The sequence below is a fragment of the Branchiostoma belcheri genome, unplaced genomic scaffold (assembly GCF_001625305.1).
Source record: "Branchiostoma belcheri isolate BF01 breed outbred unplaced genomic scaffold, Haploidv18h27 scaffold151, whole genome shotgun sequence".
Taxonomy (NCBI): Eukaryota; Metazoa; Chordata; class Leptocardii; order Amphioxiformes; family Branchiostomatidae; genus Branchiostoma; species Branchiostoma belcheri.
In genome coordinates, this window is record NW_017802947.1 from 198,548 (window position 1) to 219,841 (window position 21,294).

At 39.9% G+C, this 21,294-nt stretch overlaps 1 protein-coding gene across 50 annotated transcripts in view; it reads left to right on the forward strand.

Moving 5' to 3' along the window:
• Positions 1-21,294, forward strand: part of LOC109465484 (fibrillin-2-like) — a 206,866-nt gene that overhangs the window by 156,006 nt on the left and 29,566 nt on the right. For 31 of the 50 annotated variants that reach the window (XM_019762777.1, XM_019762776.1, XM_019762814.1 and 28 more), the window contains 26 exons: positions 6,137-6,259; positions 6,648-6,770; positions 7,333-7,455; positions 8,472-8,594; positions 9,220-9,342; positions 10,093-10,215; positions 10,470-10,592; positions 11,202-11,324; positions 11,484-11,606; positions 11,871-11,993; positions 12,153-12,275; positions 12,930-13,052; positions 13,268-13,396; positions 14,096-14,218; positions 14,895-15,017; positions 15,418-15,540; positions 15,894-16,016; positions 16,554-16,676; positions 17,104-17,244; positions 17,372-17,515; positions 17,856-17,981; positions 18,251-18,373; positions 18,929-19,051; positions 19,423-19,545; positions 20,193-20,324; positions 20,758-20,880. In XM_019762777.1, coding sequence (XP_019618336.1) covers positions 6,137-6,259; positions 6,648-6,770; positions 7,333-7,455; positions 8,472-8,594; positions 9,220-9,342; positions 10,093-10,215; positions 10,470-10,592; positions 11,202-11,324; positions 11,484-11,606; positions 11,871-11,993; positions 12,153-12,275; positions 12,930-13,052; positions 13,268-13,396; positions 14,096-14,218; positions 14,895-15,017; positions 15,418-15,540; positions 15,894-16,016; positions 16,554-16,676; positions 17,104-17,244; positions 17,372-17,515; positions 17,856-17,981; positions 18,251-18,373; positions 18,929-19,051; positions 19,423-19,545; positions 20,193-20,324; positions 20,758-20,880 — 3,255 coding nt within the window. Of the gene's footprint in view, positions 1-48; positions 190-322; positions 467-967; positions 1,094-1,406; positions 1,530-1,928; positions 2,052-2,481; positions 2,605-3,351; positions 3,475-3,874; positions 3,998-4,244; positions 4,368-4,602; positions 4,726-4,958; positions 5,082-5,385; positions 5,509-5,693; positions 5,817-6,136; positions 6,260-6,647; positions 6,771-7,332; positions 7,456-8,471; positions 8,595-9,219; positions 9,343-10,092; positions 10,216-10,469; positions 10,593-11,201; positions 11,325-11,483; positions 11,607-11,870; positions 11,994-12,152; positions 12,276-12,929; positions 13,053-13,267; positions 13,397-14,095; positions 14,219-14,894; positions 15,018-15,417; positions 15,541-15,893; positions 16,017-16,553; positions 16,677-17,103; positions 17,245-17,371; positions 17,516-17,855; positions 17,982-18,250; positions 18,374-18,928; positions 19,052-19,422; positions 19,546-20,192; positions 20,325-20,757; positions 20,881-21,294 lie in introns of all 50 variants that reach the window. The other 19 variants (XM_019762829.1, XM_019762827.1, XM_019762828.1 and 16 more) reach the window with 17 other exon arrangements.

Below are 21,294 nucleotides of genomic sequence, written 5' to 3' on the forward strand. Positions count from 1 at the left end.
ATCGACAAATTCTTTCAATTGACATTGTGTTTACTTGTAATTCTGCAGATGCCAATGGATGTGATCCGGATCCGTGTGTTGCAATAGCTACCTGTACCGACATTCCGGCTCCTGGGACGGGTGCAACTTGTACCTGTCCGTCGGCAGGGTATTACGGTGATGGAAAAGTTCACGGCAGTGGTTGTCAAGGTAAGTTTCTTTTGTTTAAATTAATTATATGATGTTATCACTGTACCAAAAAATCATACATAGCTTGGTGTAAATCTTTGCTAAATCTGCGGCTATTATGGGGAAAATATCCGCCGTCCGTCTATCTTCACAGACGTCCCCGGTTGCAGCGAGGACAACAATCCGTGTCATAGCCTGGCTATCTGTACCGACGTTCCGGCTCCAGGGACCGGTGCGGTATGTGTGTGCCAGGATGGATATGAGGGCGATGGAACTATGTCTGGAACCGGATGTACAGGTAATACGTACTCCATTTTTTTATGAATGAATGAAGACCTATACATACCCACTAGTTTAAGAACAGGTCACGACAGAAGATACACTGTTATATATATACACTGTTAAATGTTTAACTACAACTAAGTGAATTTGACTTCTTGTCGCTTCTTTGTAATGGTGAAAAGGTACGAACATGTATGTTTCATTTTCGAACATTTGTCTAAGTTCATTTGAAAATATAAATCTGTCTGTATTGCTTAGGGAAGTGAAGTAGGGAAACATAGCCTGGTTGTGTAGTGTGTAAAATCTACTGCGATGCCACTGCTACATACATTAGTGTTTCCCCAGGATCGGATATTTGGCCTGAAATGATGGTTCAGATGTGGATGGACACGTGTCTGTACAGGGAATATAATTCAGTTCCTGTATTTTGTTAAGAAATGCATCCAGTGTTCTGGAGGCATTGCTAATTCATAGCATACTGTTTACATAGTATCTGCATCTTGTTTTTTTTTTTCAGAAATCGATGGATGCGAACCCGACCCGTGCGATCCTAATGCTGAATGTACAGACAATCCACCTCCTGCCGACGATGCGACTTGTACGTGTAACACTGGATATACGGGAGATGGATACACATGCACAGGTATCACTAGAGCTTGAGCAAAAATAGCGTCCAGGCTTATTGCATTATTTCAGTGTCCAAGTTACACAAAAAATCAAAAAAATATGCCTGATGAGATTCCCTTACCTGATGATTTGCCTCTCTTTACCATTATGGGCTGTAGGGCTGAACTTTGGAAAAAAAGAGTTGTACAAAAATTATTAGTATTTTATTGCAGCTTGTTAATTCTGTCAGAGATAGCTCCCTCCCTAGTGATGAATAGCATGTTCTCTTAGATTTGCTGCAAAGGGTGAGGGAAACGTTAAGATAGTGTAATTGCATTTTGTCTCTACAGATATCGACGAATGTGCATCAGGGACGCACAACTGCCACACTCACGCTACCTGTGCTGACACAGACGGCAGTTTCACCTGTACCTGTAACGAAGGTTATACCGGGGATGGAGTCAACTGTGATGGTATGAGCAAAAGACTTGGGTGTACATACTTAAAACATTACACTCTAAAAGAGAATGCATTCCTTACATACCGTGTAAAATATCGTATCAAAGTCAAATACCAAGATTCAGTAATACCTCGTAAACACTCCATGTAATTGGGTATAACAGCTTGCATATCAGAGAACATTAAACGTATCTTTGCAGAGCGTATATTTGAAGAAACGATATGTTTCTATCTCTTGACAACGATATGGTACATCGTAACATTTATCCATCATACAGTAGACCATTATTGTATCATTTCGGCGCGGTGTAGAAACTAGCGACACAAAATGCACATTACATTTGTGTTACATACAAGTGTGATATACAATGTGACAAAGATTACTCGCATGTAATTGCGGTTTGTGTCTACAGATATCGACGAATGTGACCTTGACACGGACAACTGCCACACTCACGCAAGCTGTGCTAACACAGACGGTAGTTTCACCTGTACCTGTAACGAAGGTTACACCGGGGATGGAGTCATCTGCACCAGTAAGAGCAAAAAATTTAGTTTTACATTACAATGTCCTGCCTGCCTAAATGCTTAGGCCAGAACTGGCTCCTTGCTCCTTAGATTTATATTTACATTACAATTTAAAGGGTAAGGTCAATATTAAAAGTAATAATTGCATTTTGTCTCAACAGTTATTTACATTACAAGATTTGGTTTACATAACAATGTCAAAGGCATTTATTTCCTTTTCGAAATTATAATTACTTGTCAAAATATCTTATCAAATGTTTTCTTCAAGTGGCAACGTAGGTTACAAAACAAGATTGATAATTTTCACTTACCTGATGAGATTCCATATTTTCCATGTTTAAAAAAATTGACATCCATCTATTTTATCTAGTGTTGAACATCATTGGCTTTGGAAAAATACGACAAAGATTACTATGTAATTGCTGTTTGTCACTACAGATATCGACGAATGTGCAACTGGCACCCACAACTGTGATGATGATGCAACCTGTACTGACACAGACGGCAGTTTCACCTGTGCCTGTAACACCGGTTACACCGGGGACGGAGTCACCTGTGATGGTAAAAACAAAAGATTCGGTTATACATTAATGAAGCATTCTATTGTTAGATAGAGAAATTGAAATTCAATCCAGAAGCACCTGTTTATTAAACAACGTGTATCTTATTAGAAAGGGAAATCTGTGTACGATTCGGCGATACTCCATTAATATACGTATATACATTACGTATATGGCGATGTTGGAGGGATAACTTTCCACAACTTAATGCAATATGGCAAATCATAGAAACGAATTACAAAGTAGTTAATTATGTTGCAATCACCTTCATGTCGGGCGACTAGCCTGGACCAAGGCCACTCTCTCTTCCCAGACAGCTCTGTCCGCCATTTTACAAAGACGTCAATAATTACGTAAAAATTTTGCCCTTTTGTATTCATGTAACGTGTGACATTAATAACGTGACCTTTCACTTAGTGCCGTATATTCACATATTCAATTCATCATATATACATCTTTGAATACAGCTGTGTACCTTCCCTGAATCAATAACGTTTGTTTCCAAAATTAAAACGATATTTTCACTTATCTGATAAGATTCCGTATAGTGTCATCTTTGCAAGATATATCTCCCTCCACCCAGTACTAGCTATATATAATAGGCTGCAAGGTTTGTAGCGAAGAGTAACAGTTAAATGAGTATGTAATTCATGTTTGTCTCTACAGATATCGACGAATGTGACATGTACACGGGCACGAACGTATGATACAAAGATTACTAGTTTATTCTTGTGGTTTACCTCCACAGATATCGACGAATGTGCAACTGACACAGACAACTGCCACACCCATGCAAGCTGTACTAACACAGACGGCAGTTTCACCTGTAGCTGTGACACCGGTTACACCGGGAACGGAGTCACATGCACTGGTATGAAAAAACGATTTGCTTGTACATCTGTAAAATAATATATTGTCAGAATACATGCATTGCTTTCATTCAATTCTAAACGGCTTCATTCAAGATTATTTAACTTATTCATCAAAATTCTAATAGTATCTGAAGAACTTTAAATATGTGTAGGATGCAGTGATACATAGTGTGAGTCCGTGATAGTGCTAGAGTCATTTACAATTGCAATATCACAACACTAGGGAGCGCGATACGATTCTGCAATATCGCAGATCAAAGCAACCCTGATATTTTCCCTTACCTGATGAGATGTGTGCTGAGAGCTAGAGCTGTCTCTCTTCGGTACTCACCTTTATGGAAGTTGTGTAAATGATTAGGATAAAGACTACTTTTGTGTTATTGCGGTCTGCTTCAACAGATATCGACGAATGTGCAACTAACACGGACAACTGCCACGATGACGCAACCTGTACTGACACAGACGGCAGTTTCACCTGTAGCTGTAACGAGGGTTACACCGGGGATGGAGTAACCTGTGATGGTAAGAGGAAAATATTTGGTGACACATTTGTGAAACATTCCACTGTTAGGGAACATCAAAGTGTGAAAAAAGTTAACCTTTGTCTGACTTGACTTTTACTTGAACTTTCCCTTCCCTAAGGAGATTCCGCAGTGGTCCAATTCTGTGAGATTTTTCCGCCATAATAAAAATCATGAGCTTGAAGGTTTGTAGCAGAGTAAGATTCAGACTAAGATTACTGGTATATAATTGTGGCTTGTCTCTACAGATATCGACGAATGTGCATCAGGCACGGACAACTGCCACACTCACGCAAGCTGTACAGACACAGACGGCAGTTTCGACTGTAGCTGTAACACCGGTTACACCGGGGACGGAGTAATTTGTACTGGTAAGATCAAAACATCCGTAAACTTTATTACTGTCAGTGCACACGTATTGCTTGAAATATTAACGGTGTGACGATTCTTCTCTGTCATCGACAATGTAGGTTACAAAACAAGAATATTTCCTCTTTCCTAGATTCAACAGGCTTTTACCATTGTAAGCTAGAACTGTAATGACCAACTTGGACTATGAGTGTAAGACAAATATTACTATATATTATACGTAATTTGTCACTACAGATATCGACGAATGTGCATCTGGCACGGACAACTGCCACGATGATGCAACCTGTACTGACACAGACGGCAGTTTCACCTGTAGCTGTAACGTCGGTTACACCGGGGACGGAGTCACCTGTGATGGTAAAAGCCAAAAATATTAGATTACACATTGTGAAACGTTATACTGTTAGGGAACATAAAATAGACATATGTAATTTTTGAATTACAAGATTTAATAGGTTTATTAAAAGATAATTTTAGAATGTATCTTAAGTATGATATGACGTCAGAGATACCATGTGTTGTAAGGTTTGTATTCAAGAGTACGATTAGATAAAAGATCTCCGGTATGTCATTGCGCTTTGTCCCTACAGATATCGACGAGTGTGCAACTGGCACGGACAACTGCCACACTCACGCATCCTGTACTGACACCGACGGCAGTTTCACCTGTAGCTGTAACAACGGTTATACCGGGAACGGAGTCACATGTACTGGTAAGAACAAGATTTGATGATTCCTCTGTAATTATCATATTTGCATGGATTTCGCAATACCAAATTTTACAACAGTTCTCTTAAGTGTATTTTACATTGCTTCATACATTGATAATACAAATGTGTGTACATATGTCTACGATGCAGTGATACCTCAGAAAGATATGTGTGATACAACTTCCTGTAATAACTTTTTCCAAATATATTGAATTAGCATCTTAAGTAATAACCGCCATAGGTTGAAAGTTGCAGAAATGAGTAAGACAAAGACTGCTATATGTGTTATCCCGTTTTGTCTCTACAGATATTGACGAATGTACAGATGGCACGGACAACTGTCACGATGATGCAACCTGTACTGACACCGACGGCGGTTTCATCTGTACCTGTAACGTCGGTTACACCGGGGACGGAGTCAACTGTGATGGTAAGAGCAAAAATAGTTGGTTGCACATTTGTGAAACATCCTTCTGTTAGGGTATATTATTTGCTGGTAGAGTTTGTTTCTACAAGATGTTCTTGTTTGCTCATTAAAATATAAATGTGCATCAGTGTAAAATTGATACGTATGTACAAAGATTACTAGTTTATTCTTGTGGTTTACCTCCACAGATATCGACGAATGTGCAACTGACACAGACAACTGTCACACTCACGCAACCTGTGCTAACACAGACGGCAGTTTCACCTGTAGTTGTAACACCGGTTACACCGGGAGTGGGGTCATCTGTGATGGTAAGAGCTAAGATTTGATTTTATATTCGGAAAACATTATAGTATCAAACAACTTATCAAAGATTTTTTCAGGTTCCTCTAACATTCCTTTTTACCTTGTCATTGATGTTTCCTTGTCAGCATATCGTATTTTACATTAACTATTACAATATTGCAACCATGGCATGAAAAGATTCCCTTCTTAATCGTGTATGTTCAGTTCCCGCAGGGTTTTATCCGCTCTGAGTTATAGCTGCCTCTCTTCAGTAATGGCCACCCGGAGGTGTAAGCTGTGGAAAGGAGTTGGACAAAGGATGTAAGTTTTCGGTTTGCCTTTACAGATATCGACGAATGTACAACTGGCACGGACAACTGCGATGATGATGCAACCTGCACTAACACAGACGGCAGTTTCACCTGTGCCTGTAACACCGGTTACACCGGGGACGGGGTCAATTGTGATGGTAGGAGCAAAATATTTGGTTGCATATTTTTCAAACATTGTACTGTGATGGATTCAACCATTTTATAGAACGTAATGGTAATGCAGTAGCTCCCGAGACAATATTATTGTATGGTTTTGTGTCAAAGCTACTGTCGCAAAATGTGTGCCATGTTTGTTACATTAATGTTAAGTGTGATATAAAAGAACGCGACCTTTTGCTTAGTACTTGTCAATGCTTCAAATTTCAGTGTTACACCCGTGGCATATCTATGGGATGTTACCATGTAGCTCCATCACTGAACGTAAGACCATCATTGACTGTGTGAGAGGTTTGTACATGTAGCAAAGAGTAATATCAAGAGAAAGATTATATACGTGATATGTGTAATTGTGGTTTGTCTTCACAGATATCGACGAATGCACAGATGGCACACACAACTGCGATGACGATGCAACCTGTACTAACACAGACGGCGGTTTTACCTGTGACTGTAACAACGGTTACAGCGGGGACGGAGTCACCTGTGATGGTAAGAGCAAATGATTTGGCTGTACATTCGCGAAACATTATATGCCAGAATACATCTATTGTTTACACAGGATTTAATATCAATTTTACAGTTCTCGTAGGCTTATTGACATTTCCTTGTCAACCTATTGTAAAAGAGCATCTTAAAAAAATTCAAATTTCGATATGTTTACAATTCAGTGATACCCCACAAATAGATAAATCATTCATAATGACGATTTTTACAGTATCAAAAATCATAGCAATATTAGAGATATACGTGTAAATACATTTGATTATATGCATATACTAGAGAGCATGAATTGTTTAGCCTTTCTCATAGTTTTATTAATAGGACATAACGTCAAACTTAAGTGCGCCTTATGTGACTATCAACTGTGTACATTTTAATACAATACGATAAACAATGTTTTCGAATTCCCTGATTCTATTAATAAACATCATTGATTGTAAGTTGTCCTTAAAGAGTTGGAATCCTTCTGCCAACTCTTTCTGTATATATATATATATATATATATATATATATATATATATATATATATACTTATGGTTTCTCTCTACAGATATTGATGAATGCACAGATGGCACACACAACTGTGATGATGATGCAACCTGTACTAACACAGACGGCAGTTTCACCTGTGCCTGTAACACCGGTTACACCGGGGACGGAGTCACCTGTGATGGTAAAAACAAAATATCGGGCTGTGCATTTGTGGAATATTTTTCTTACATGGCTTTAGATGGCTTCCATACCTTTATACCTCGATTATTTAGTGTCAGAATAACTTATAATGTTTACGCTTAGCTAAACGCCCTTTCCCGGCATAAACAACAACAAAAAAAACATTATCGGTCAGTGTCAAGTCTTCTCCTGACAGGGTTACAACCTATGGCCGCTGTTATACAACATGCTACATGTAGCTTTAGGGCAAAGGTTAGTAATAGCGCAGGCGCAGAGGGCCCAGTTTTAGTATATAGAGATGGCAATGTAATGTAGAGTGTAAAGAAGTCTTTTTCTAGGGAAATGTTGTTGTTTTGGACTTGGATGTTATAGGTAAGGGTTGTAGTATTTTAATTTTGGTGAAAAAACAGACTTGCAGCCATGTTTGTGTTGTCTGGCTGGCTGAAGAAGATATAGGTTTACATGCGGTCATCAGCTGTCCAGAGAGGTCAGGGGTCACTTCTCAATGTTTGGGTAGAATTCTCGCATGGTTTAGGTGCGTAGGATTTTGTCATTTTTTGGGAATGGAGACTTGAGAGGTTGGCCTACCCTGCCAATGTATGTTCTTCAAGGTCTAAAACTCAGGTATATGAATGTTGACCACGTTGTTTTGACATAATTCCCATATATTAACATAGGAAAGCCCTATTACTGTGCTGTGCCCTTTAACAAGGTCCGCATGCCTCGCCACTGGCAGATCGGTCTTGCGATCCATGGTCAACCGGTGGGGTGCTGACGGACGGCACCTAACTCCTTCTTGTGGACTTTTTCCGGGCCTATCCGTTTTACTCTTGGCGGTTCCAGATAGCAATAACGGAGGGTACAAAGTAATATTTCTTGTTGCCTAGAAAGTTCCATACAGGTTCAGTTCTGTGAGCTAAATCCCCCTCCTCCAGTGATGACCAGCGTGGCCTGTAAGGTTAATAGCAAAGAGTTACAAGAAGATTACCAGTATGATGTCGTGGTTTGCCTCTACAGATATCGACGAATGTACAGATGGCACGGACAACTGCGATGATGACGCAACCTGTACTAACACAGACGGCAGTTTCACCTGTGACTGTAACAACGGTTACGCCGGGGACGGAGTCAACTGTGATGGTAAGAAGAACGACTTTGTTTTACAGACATAAACCATTATATACTGAGTACATGCTAGTTATGGATGTACCTCAATATATAATTCAGCTTTCTTAGGATTCTCAAAGGTTAATTAACAATGCTTTATACATTGATATTTTGTTATCAACCTATTGTAGTAAAGGTGCATCTTTTCAAAATGTGTACGACGCATTGCATGAAATTCATTGTCTCTCGAGACAGAAGGATGCCAATAACAATATGATGCATTCCACAAAAATGTAATTTTTATCACAATTTCCTAAATATTGCACATATCATAGCAACATTTCATAAATGAATACATTCAATTACATATATATACTAGAGAGTATTAATTGTTTCTATAGAATTCTATTTCAATCATTTTCATTAGCTTAATGGGAAATGGCTTCCAAGTTTATAGCATATTTGACTATATACTGTGTACATTTTGTGTCTCGATAACTATATATAAACATACAAAACACAAATGACTTTTTCACTCACCCGATGAGACTCTATACACTTTTAGTGCTGTTAGCCGTGGCTGCCTCTCTCCAGTAATAACATCAAAAAGAGTAAGAAGAAGATAACTATATACATGTATCTTGGTTTTCTTCTACAGATATCGACGAATGCACAGATGGCACGGACAACTGCGATGATGATGCAACCTGTACTAACACAGACGGCAGTTTCACCTGTGACTGTAACGACGGTTACACCGGGGACGGGGTCAACTGTGATGGTAAAAGAACAAAAATATGTGTGAAATTTTAACCTTAGGGAACATAAATTGCTTCCATAGCTTTATACATTAGAGATTACGTGTCAAAATAACGTATGACATTATTGCTTAGCTGAATGGCCTTTCCCGGCCATAAACAAAAAAAATCATTATCAGTGAGTGTCACACCTTGTCACGACAGGTTCAGAACCCAACATACTATATGTAACCATTTAATGTCATTGAGCAAACTTGCCCCGGTGTGCTCCCATTGGAAGAAATGCATTGGGACCATATGCCTCGCCGCTGGCAGGTCGGTTTTGATATCAATGCAGTTGGTCGACCGGCGGGGTGCGGAAGGGCGGCGCCTAAATCCTTCGTGCGGACCGCGCGGGCCTATCCGTTTGACTCTTAGCAATTCCACATATCAGTAACGTAGGGTGCAAAGTGACAATGGCGTTTCTCGTTGCCTAGAAAGATTCCATGTAGGTTCAGTTCTATCTGTGAGATATATCCCCCTCCTCCAGTCAAGACCAGCTTGACCTATAAGGTTGATAGAATAGAGTAAGAAGATTACCAGTTTGATGTTGTAGTTTGTCTCTAGCTCTACAGATATCAACAAATGTACAGTTGGCACGGACAACTGTCATGCTGATGCAACCTGTGCTGTGAGCTGTAGCTGCATCTCAGTAATTAACATCGTAGGTTGTAAGTTGTGAAAAAGAGTTAGAAGGAGATACCTATATATGTAATTGCTGTTTGCTTCTACAGATATTGATGAATGTACGGATGGCACGGACAACTGCGATGATGATGCAACCTGTGGTAACACAATCGGCAGTTTCAACTGTAACTGTAACAACGGTTACACCGGGGACGGAGTCAACTGTGATGGTAAGAACAAAAGACTTTGCAGACAAAAAACATTCTACTGTAAGAGTACATGACATGTACATATGTAAAAAAGATATATATAAAATGAATTAAATTTTATATGTATCCCCATCGGTTAATTGACGATGCTTTATGCATTAAAAATTTGTTATCCCCCTGTTGTAGTAAAGGTGCATCTTGAAGAAAAAATATGTGTACGATGTAGTAATATCTCAGAAATATATGTCATTTATAATTGTGTTTTGCTTCTACAGATATCGACGAATGTACAGATGGCACGGACAACTGCAATGATGATGCAACCTGTACTAACACAGACGGCGGTTTCACCTGTGACTGCAACAACGGTTACACCGGGGACGGAGTCACCTGTAATGGTAAAAGAAAAAATCGGTTGCAAACCCCCTTGGTTGTGCATTTGTAAAATCTTAGAGAGCCTAAATTGCTTCCATAGCTTAATACTTTGATGGTTCTTTGCCAAACTATCGTAAAGTGGCCTTTTGTCATAAACAATAATCATCATCGGTGAGTAAAATAACAAGCCCTTTCCTGGCAGGGTTACAACCCATGGTCGCTCTTGCAACACATACTACAGATTGCTACACTTACCCCTGTTTGCTCCGCTTTGAAGACGTGAACCGGGTCCGCAAGCCTCGGCGCTGGCCATTGGCGATCGGTCTTGCAATTCAGGGTCAACGGGTGGGGGTGGGGGGTGGTCAGGTTCTTACTTAATCATCTGTATGGACCATGCGAACTGACTACCAGTTTAACTCTTTGCGAAATCCATAGAGGCTCAGATATGTGAGATATAGCCCCCTTCCTCAAGTGATGACCACAATAGCTGCAGGGTTGACAGCAAACAACAAGACGAAGATTACGATAATTTTGGTGTTTTTCTCTGTACAGATATCAACGAATGTGCAACTGACACGGACAACTGCCGCGATGACGCAACCTGTACTAACACAATCGTTTTGCTTCTACAGATATTGACGAATGTACAGATGGCACGGACAACTGCGATGACGATGCATCCTGTGCTAACACAATCGGCAGTTTTACCTGTAACTGTAACAACGGTTACACCGGGGACGGAGTCAACTGTGATGGTAAGAACAAAAATCTTTGCAGACAAAAATATTTATGATATTTTCCCTAAAATAATGAGATTCCGATATAGCTCCCTCCCTCCATTGATGACCAGCATGTGCTGTAAGGTTTTGCTGAAAGGTTCGACTACTAGTATGTTGTTGTGTCTTGTTTCATAGATGTCGACGAATGTGCAACTGACACAGACAACTGCGCCAATGATGCAACCTGTACTAACACAATCGGCAGTTTCACCTGTGCCTGTAACGAGGGTTTTACCGGGAACGGAGTCACATGTACTGGTAAGAATAAGCGATTTGGCTGTTCATTTGTGAAATATTATACTGTTATATGTAGAATGCATGTATTTCTTATATTGAGTTTTGTGTTCAAAAGTTGTATATGCACTGGCTCATATAATACAATTTCAGTCAAAAAATAGCGCACTGAAGGTGGATGTCAAAGAATTGCAAAATATGTGGAAGTACGCATGATTACGATGTGATACAAATAAGGAGAAGACTGCAATACATGTGTATATATGTTTTTGCGGTTTGTCTCCACAGATATCAACGAATGTACAGATAACACGGACAACTGCCACGATGATGCAACCTGTGCTAACACAATCGGCAGTTTCACATGTTCCTGTAACCCTGGTTACACTGGGGACGGAGTCAACTGTGATGGTAAGAGGAAAATATTTGGTTGGACATTTCTTTGAAAACCAGTGCAGTGCGCATCCCAGTGACGCATCCTCTTTCTAGTGATGACCAGCACGGGCTGTGAGGTTGTAGCAAAAACTAAGACGAAGACTGCTAGTATATTGTTGCGGGTTTTTTTAACAGATATCGATGAATGTGCAACTGGCACGGACAACTGTCACAATGACGCAACCTGTACCAACACAGACGGTAGTTTCACCTGTTCTTGTAACGAAGGTTACACCGGAAATGGAGTCACCTGTACTGGTACGAATGATCGATTTCTTTGTAGATTTGTAAAACATTATACTGTTAGAGTTTAGGAATTTTTTCAATCGAGTTTCATTATACAAAAGTTTAATAGATTTGTTAACTACTTGTTTATGCATTACTAGAACTAACTGTACTTTAAAGAAGCTAAAATATGTGTTATTATGTAGAATGATGTGTCTTCGATTTACAATAATAGTGATAAGGTTTCTGCAATATTTTTTATCACATCCACATTAAAGCAAAGAATTACGTATATTTTGTAGGCGTTACGATACACGATGTGATTGAACGTAATATAGTCTACCAATTGGTTACTAACACTAATATAATGGCATTTTTATTGTATTAAAGCTGCACGCGCAAAATGTGTACCGCGTTTGCTTAGTTCAGGTCTAGATCGATATATACGTGGCGTTTGGCTTTGTGCCAGCGTATCAAATTTCACTGCACTGCGTACATCCCGGTATTTATTGTGTACCTTTCTTGAATCTATAACGTAGGTTTATGATAAGAATAAGTTTTATAGAGGTTCAGTTGTGCGAGATATTACTTCCTTCCTTTCTCTTATGATGACTAGCATGGACTGTAATATTCTTAGCAAAGAGTAAGGCGAAGATTACTAGCATGCTGTTTCGGATTTCTCTATAGATATCAACGAATGTACAAGTGACACGGACAACTGCCACGAGGATGCAACTTGTGCTAACACAGTCGGCAGTTTTACATGTTCCTGTAACACCGGTTACGCCGGTGACGGAGTCACCTGTGATGGTAAGGGCAAAGCTCCTTGGTTGTATGTTTGTGAAACATCATACTCCCTCAAGGAATTATCATCATGGGCTGTAAGATTGTAGCAAAGAGTAAGACGAAAACTTCAAGTATGTCGTTGCGTTTTGTGTTTACAGATATCGATAAATGTGCAACTGTCACAATGACAACTGTCACAATGACGCAACCTGTACTAACACAATCGTTTTGCTTCGTAGATATCGACGAATGTGACATGTACATCGGCACGAACAACTGTCACGGCGATGCAACCTGTACTAACACAGACGGCAGTTTCACCTGTGCCTGTAACGACGGTTACACCGGGAATGGTGTCACCTGTACTGGTAAGAACAAGATTGGTTTTACATCTGTTATCCATTAGACTGTTTGGCTGCATGCTTTACCTTTATCCAATTCCATTTAAGTCTGATAGATTTTGAAGCACTTGTTTATGTATATTGCTTGTTTCAGAGTGAAATATGGTATTTACTGTACATTTAACGACAATAACAATGAAAATTAGATTTATTGCGTATTCACGCTCTACATGGACTAAATGCACTAAGTTCGATAACTGAGGTACAAGTATAAGGAACAAGTGTTACATCGCTGTGCTACATCTATATCTACAGGATCTCTTCTCTCTTTTTGAAACATCTATGAACAAATTCACATAGTTTTTGATTTACATCGTAGTTCTTAGATGTCATAATAATCAAAGGTATGTATAAGATGAAGAGATACCACATAGATGTGCGATAGCGTCAGTTACAATGTCACAAAAATAGCGTAATATGGTTTCTTCAATATCATCACAACAAAATTAACCAAAAACTATATTTTAGTGATGATGCCATTTCATACTTATTACTATTAAGTAGGTATAAATCCATAGATACAGCAACGTTACTATCGTGATTCTATTGAGTCTGCGAAATATACTTGTACCTCCTTTCCTCTTAAAATGTATAGCATGAACTGTAGATTGACAGCAAATAGTAAGATGAAGATTACTAGCATCTCGTTTCGGTTTGTCTCTACAGATATCAACGAATGTACAGCTAACACGGACAACTGCCACGATGATGCAACCTGTGCTAACACAGTCGGCGGTTTTACATGTTCCTGTAATACCGGTTACACCGGGGACGGAGTCAACTGTGATGGTAAGGATAAACAATATGGTTGTATATCAAGAAGTGTTTAATGCATTGCCGATCCGTGTCAATATATCATATCAAATGTGTACGACTGTACTATTAAAAACAAAAAATATTTTGTTTTATATGACTGTACTATTAAAAACAAAAAATATTTTGTTTTATATTTGTGAAGTTTTTAAGCAGTCTCAGACATTTGTTATGGAAATACGTTATTTTTTTACAATGTTACAATGAACAATGTGATAAAAGGTAAAATTTTTCCACCATTAGGCAGCGTGTAAACAGTTTTTACATCATTGCTGTGTCAAAGCTACGCAACACGTGTGTCATCTTTGCTCAAATTACGTTACGTGCAATTCAGAAACGCCTTACATTTCCGTGAATCACGTGATTATTTGCGTGTATCTTCCTTGTATCGGTAACATAGGATCCAATACACTTGCCTTAACTAATGACATTTCGCAGAGGTCCAGTGCTGTGTGCTGCCGTCCACTGATGATCACCATAGGCTATAAGATCAAGTTGTAACAACGAGTAAGACAAGTGCTGTAAGTAGGTTGTTTCGGCATGTTTTACAGATATCGACGAATGAAACATCCATCGATGACCATGCAGCAAGGGTTGTAAGCAAAGGGAAGTATGAAGACGACTAATATGTTGCTGTGGTTTGATTTCACAGATGTCGATGAGTGTGCAGATGACACGGACAACTGCCACGCTGATGCAACCTGTGCTAACACAGACGGTAGTTTCACCTGTACCTGTAACAACGGTTACACCGGGACTGGAGTCACCTGTACTGGTAAGAACAGGAAATGTGGCTGTAAGCCATTTTCGCTGGCGAAAGTGATTTTATATTTACCTTCTAGCGGTCAATCAATCTAGGTATAAGGTAGACGGACGCATCATGTATCAGCAACCGAGTTTGTCGAGTGGGCTTCCCAGCCTGCACTGATAATTATTGTCCTCTGTCAGAGTTTTGTGTTTGTACCAGTGCTTCACATTTCACTGCATCGCAATTTGTTTTGCTCTATTTTGTATTGATAACGTAGGTCAGTAAACAGTAATTTATTTCTTTACATATTGGGCTTCTGTAGAGGTTTAATTGTGCGAGATAGAAACTTCCCCCAGGGATTACCTTATTATAAGGTTCATATCAAAGATGAAGATTACAAGCATGTCGTTGCGGTTTGTCTCTACAGATATCAACGAATGTACAGATAACACGGACAACTGCCACGATGATGCAACCTGTGGTAACACAATCGGCAGTTTCACCTGTGCCTGTAACACCGGTTACACCGGGGACGGGGTCAACTGTGATGGTAAGAACAAAATTAGTTTATTATGGGTGATCATCCTTGTTGCTAATAGTCATATTGTAATACTTAATACCTTACACGAAGATTAAATTATCAACGGCCATTGTCTCCTTCATCAGGATAGATAATGACATCTGAACGTAAAGCTGTGAGATTAAGCGAAGCGTAATACGACGACTTCTAGTTCTTGCTGTGGTTTGTTCTTACAGATATTGACGAATATGCCAGTGCAGTAGTGGTACGGACAACAGTCACAATGATGCAACCTGTGCTAACACTGACGTTTTGCTTTGTAGATATCGACGAATGTGACATGTACAGTGGTACTTGTATTTAATTGCGGTTTGTCTCTAAAGATATCGACGAATGTGACCTTGGCACGGACAACTGCCACACTCACGCAAGCTGTGCTAACACAGACGGCAGTTTCACCTGTTCTTGTAACAGCGGTTACACCGGAGATGGAGTCAACTGTGATGGTAAGAGCCGGAGATGCCTTCTAATCACTTGTTGGTTTATCACAATTTCCGTGTGAAAATATGCTATTACATGTGTATCTTATACAAGCAAAAATGGGTGCGTAATGCATTGATACAATTTGTGATGTTTATGATATCGCTGTTTTAGGTGTTTTAATTAATTCGCCAAGCTACGAGACGGCAAATATTAGACAGGACGAAAAGATCGAGCATATAAAGAGTTTGCTTAGTGCTATCGGGGCTGGCAAAACACCCATAATCAAAATGTGTGCCCAATTTACTTAAAAGTGTAATATAACAGCGTGATACTTGACCATAGTACAGGCCCTTTGCAGTTCAGTGCATCATACCGGATTATCTACTTCTAGTATTTAACTGTAGAGGATACAAAATAAGAATGATATTTTCCTTTGCCTAATGAGATTCCGTAGAGGTAGAGGTCTGTGAGATCTAACTCCCTCCCTTCATTATGGACCTCAAGGTAGGTAACAAAGAATAAGACGATGATATACCAAGTATGTTGTTGCGGTTTTACAGATATCGACGAATGTTCAGATGGCACACACAACTGCGATGATGATGCAACCTGTTCTGACACGGACGGCAGTTTCACCTGTTCGTGTAACGTCGGTTACACCGGGGACGGAGTCAACTGTGATGGTAAGAGTTTGTTTTGGTTGTACATCAGTAAATTATTATGTTGTACTATCTGTATTCGATTCATTCCTTTCCCAACATGGTTCTCTCTAATATATACAGCCCACATCATTAGAAAGGGCGATGAAGAAATGCGTAAAGTAAGGTGGTAAGACTCATACCTCATTTAGAACACCGTATCTTAAGTTAAGTCTTAGGGAGAGTGCCGACTCAAAGGCATAGCTTGGTATCCAATCCTGTTACAGCCACCGAATTGCAAATAAAGATTCTATGCCCCACCATGGGAAGTTATTATTATCTTTTACGACCGTTCCTTATGGAGTTGGTAACACCTTAAATATGGCATAGGATGCAAATCAGTATTGAATTTGCATGAGTTATGAGGGAATTAATTCCGTTTTTCAACATGGTACAATATGTAATTCTGTAGATACCGATGGATGCGTTCCGGATCCGTGTGTTGAAATAGCTACCTGTACCGACATTCCGGCTCCTGGGACGGGTGCAACTTGTACCTGTCCCTCGGCAGGGTATTACGGTGATGGAAAAACTCACGGCAGTGGGTGTCAAGGTAATTTTCTTTTCTTTGATTATATAATATCATCGCTGTACCAAAAAGCACACGTGGTTTGGTGTAAATCTTTGCTAAATCTGCGGCTATTATGATGAAAATATCCGCCGTCCGTCTATCTTCACAGACGTCCCCGGTTGCAGCGAGGACAACAATCCGTGTCATCCCCTGGCTACCTGTACCGACGTTCCGGCTCCAGGGACCGGTGCGGTATGTGTGTGCCCGGATGGATATGAGGGCGATGGAACTATGACTGGAACCGGATGTACAGGTGATCCATTATCTTAGAAAATTCTTTCATATTTTGCGTAGCATGATACAGCTAGCTGCATACATAGACGTTGTCATTGTCATTGTCATTGTCATTGTACATAGACATAGACCCTGAGCCCCCAGGGTAGGATATTCGACAGTGGTTCAGAGGCTGATTGATATACATGCCTGTACAGGGAATAAAATGTATCCTGTCAGTACAGGGGCTGCCCGTAGCATCATTATAAAGAATGCATATTATGTATGTATTGTTCTTCATGAGTATTGGGGGGTTTGTTACTTTATAGAATACTGCACCTGACTGCATCTTCATCTGCACCTTATCTGTTTTTCCGCAGAAATCGATGGATGCGACCCCGACCCGTGCGATCCTAATGCTGAATGTACAGACAATCCACCTCCTGCTGACGATGCGACTTGTACGTGTAACGATGGATATACGGGAGATGGATACACATGCACAGGTATCACTAGATCTTTTAGTGAACCCTTCGATATTCGCCTTTTCACAAGCAACTATTAATGCAGTGCATCACACGAGGTAACTTACCCTACATCAATAATGTAGGTTACACAAGAATTATATTTTTCCTTGATTAGTGAGATTCCATAGAGCTTAGAGCTTTAGGTCATCGAGCTCCCTCCCTCAAGTTATGAACATCATGTGCTGTATGCATAGTTGCCAAAAGTAGGACGAAGATTTCTGGTATGATGGTGCTGTTTGTGTCTGCAGATATCAACGAATGTACAACTGGCACGGACAACTGCGATGATGATGCAACTTGTGGTAACACAATCGGCAGTTTCACCTGCACCTGTAACAGCGGTTACACCGGTGACGGAGTCAACTGTGAAGGTGAGAGCAATATTTAGTTGCACATTTGTAAAACATCGCCCTGTTGCTTCCATAGAATTAAATTTTCAGTCACTACTTGATACATTTTCTCCGGGGACAGAGAAAGCTGTACTGGTAAAGATTTGGTAAAACACTATACTGTAAGAGTGCATGAGTTCCATTTATTTCTCTGGGCGACACATTTATTTATCACTGCATTAAAGCAATTCCGTGTCGAAATTTGGCACTTAACACGATTAACAACTTGAAGAAGGGAAACATGTGTACGATAATAAAGCTATACCTCACAAATGCATGCGTCTTTACCGGGTGATAAAGGCATAGCAATGTTTAACTAAAGATATAAATTGCAGAGAAGTTACGATACACTGACAATACGTTGTGGTGGGTTATGGCATCAATACACCTTGTAAAGAAATCAGAAAGGGATCATTTCTGCGCGATACTAGTATAGCTCCCACCCTCCAATGATGACCAGCATGTGTGACTCCATTATGTGCGCTCTGAGGTTTTGAGCGAAGAGAATGACTTATGTTGTTGCGGTTTTCTTTACAGATATCGACGAATGTGACCTTGGCACGGACAACTGCCACACTCACGCAACCTGTACTGACACAGACGGCGGTTTCACCTGTACCTGTGATGACGGTTACACCGGGGATGGAGTCAACTGTGCTGGTATTTATAAGGGCCTATTTATTTGGTTGTATCTTCCATAGAGTAAAAGCACACAAGAGTTTCCATATGATTTTTCATCACTGCAATTCAATTCGCGCGAACTGTTATATTAGAATGACGATGGCCTAATATAAGCAATACACATTTCAGTACATCTTGTAGGTATTCGTGTGAATATTAACTGTGTACCTTCCTTTTACGTAGAGAAGGACATAAGTACAATATTCCTTATGCGTACTGATGAGATTCCGTAGGGGTGTAGTCCTGTTAGATATAGCTACCTCTTTCCACTGTTGACCACCATGGGCTATAGGTTTGGGAAAAGAGTTGGACAAAGATTACTAGTATGTTGTTGCGGTTTGACTCTACAGATATCGACGAATGTTCAGATGGCACACACAACTGCGATGATGATGCAACCTGTTCTGACACCGACGGCAGTTTTACCTGTACCTGTAACGAGGGTTACTCCGGGGACGGAGTCACCTGTGATGGTAAGAGCAAAAATATTTGGTTGCACAGTTGTGAAACACCATTGAATTAAAATTTCTAACATTGTTTTATACCTGTTCTGTGAAAACATTAAAAACATCGCACAGAAACGGAAATCCGTGAGGTACATGTATTGGTTAGAGCAAAGGTCATTTTGTACGTCCGTGATGCACGGCAAAGTTAAAGTGCATGCATTTTTGCATTTGCATAGAACTTTTGTTTCTATTTCTTTACGATAACGATAAGAAACAGTGCAACGTAATGCACGATACAGTATCTCGTGACTCCATTTCCTCGTAGAATTCTAGAAACTAGCGACGAAAAATGTACTTTTTTTCAAATTCGTGTTAAGTGTGATACAAAAAAAGACCTTTCATCTAGTACTGCTCGTTGCTTTGCATTTCACCATCACATTGGCTACTACCTGTGTACCTTGCTCGTATTGATATCGAATATTACAAGAAGTAATTACAGTTTCCCTTATGATAAGATTTCGAAGAAGTCCAGAACTGCGAGTTCCCTTCCTCCCCTGATTATCACATGGACTGTAAGGTTTGTTGCAAAGATTAAGAAGAAGATTAGTAGTATGTCATTGTTGTTTATCTCTTGTAGCGAAGAGTATGACGAATGTTGCGGTTTTTCTTTACAGATATCGACGAATGTGACATGTACACGCCGGGCACGAACAACTGCCACACTCATGCAACCTGTACTGACACAGACGGTAGTTTTACCTGTACCTGTAACACCGGTTACTCCGGGGACGGAGTCAACTGTGATGGTGAGAGCAATTTGTTTTGTACATTAGTATCTTCTTTACAATAAGATTTTACAAGAGTTTTCATATCTTTACTTAACACTGTTGTATACATTGATATTCATGTGTCAAAAAACGTATTAAAAGTACACCTCTAAAAAGGTGAAGATGTGTTACTGGACAAATACGTAGGGGCCTTTGCAACTACGATATCACAACCACAGCGTGATATGATTTACATTCCGCTTCTATTCCTTTACGATAAACGATGTGCAATGTAACGGTAATCTACCATACAGTAGTGTTTGAGACCATTACTGCATACTTTCCATGCCAACACTACGGACGTGAAATGTGCTCGAGGTGTAGCTGCCTCTTTCCACTGGTGATCACCCTAGGGAAAACAGAGTTGGACAAAGAATGCTAGACTATGCTTTAATGCGGTTTGTCTTCGTAGATATCGACGAATGTGCAGCTGGTACGCACAACTGCCACGATGACGCAACCTGTACTGACACAGACGGCAGTTTCACCTGTACCTGTAACACCGGTTACTCCGGGGACGGAGTCAACTGTGATGGTAAGGGCAAAATATTTGGTTATACATTTTGAAAATATTGTACGGTTAGAAAGATGAATTTCTTCAAAGATATAGTTCTCAAGATTTACTCAAAATTGCTAACATTGGTAAGTCAATGTTCGTAAGACCATCAGTGAATCATTTCCGTTATAAAAAAAATGGACGTAAAGACATGTACATTGTGTAGGCTAGGTGTGTCCTGTTTTTGTTGAATTCATGTCGAGTGTGATGTAACAAAACGCAACATTTGGCCCAGCATTGACCGGTGCTTCAGATATAAATACATCGCATGTGTCCACATGACTTGAATCAGGGTTACAAATATAGAGTAAGATTTAAAAGAAGATTCCTAATATGTAATCATTGCCGTTTGTCTCTACAGATATTGACGAATGTAACCTTGGCACGGACAAC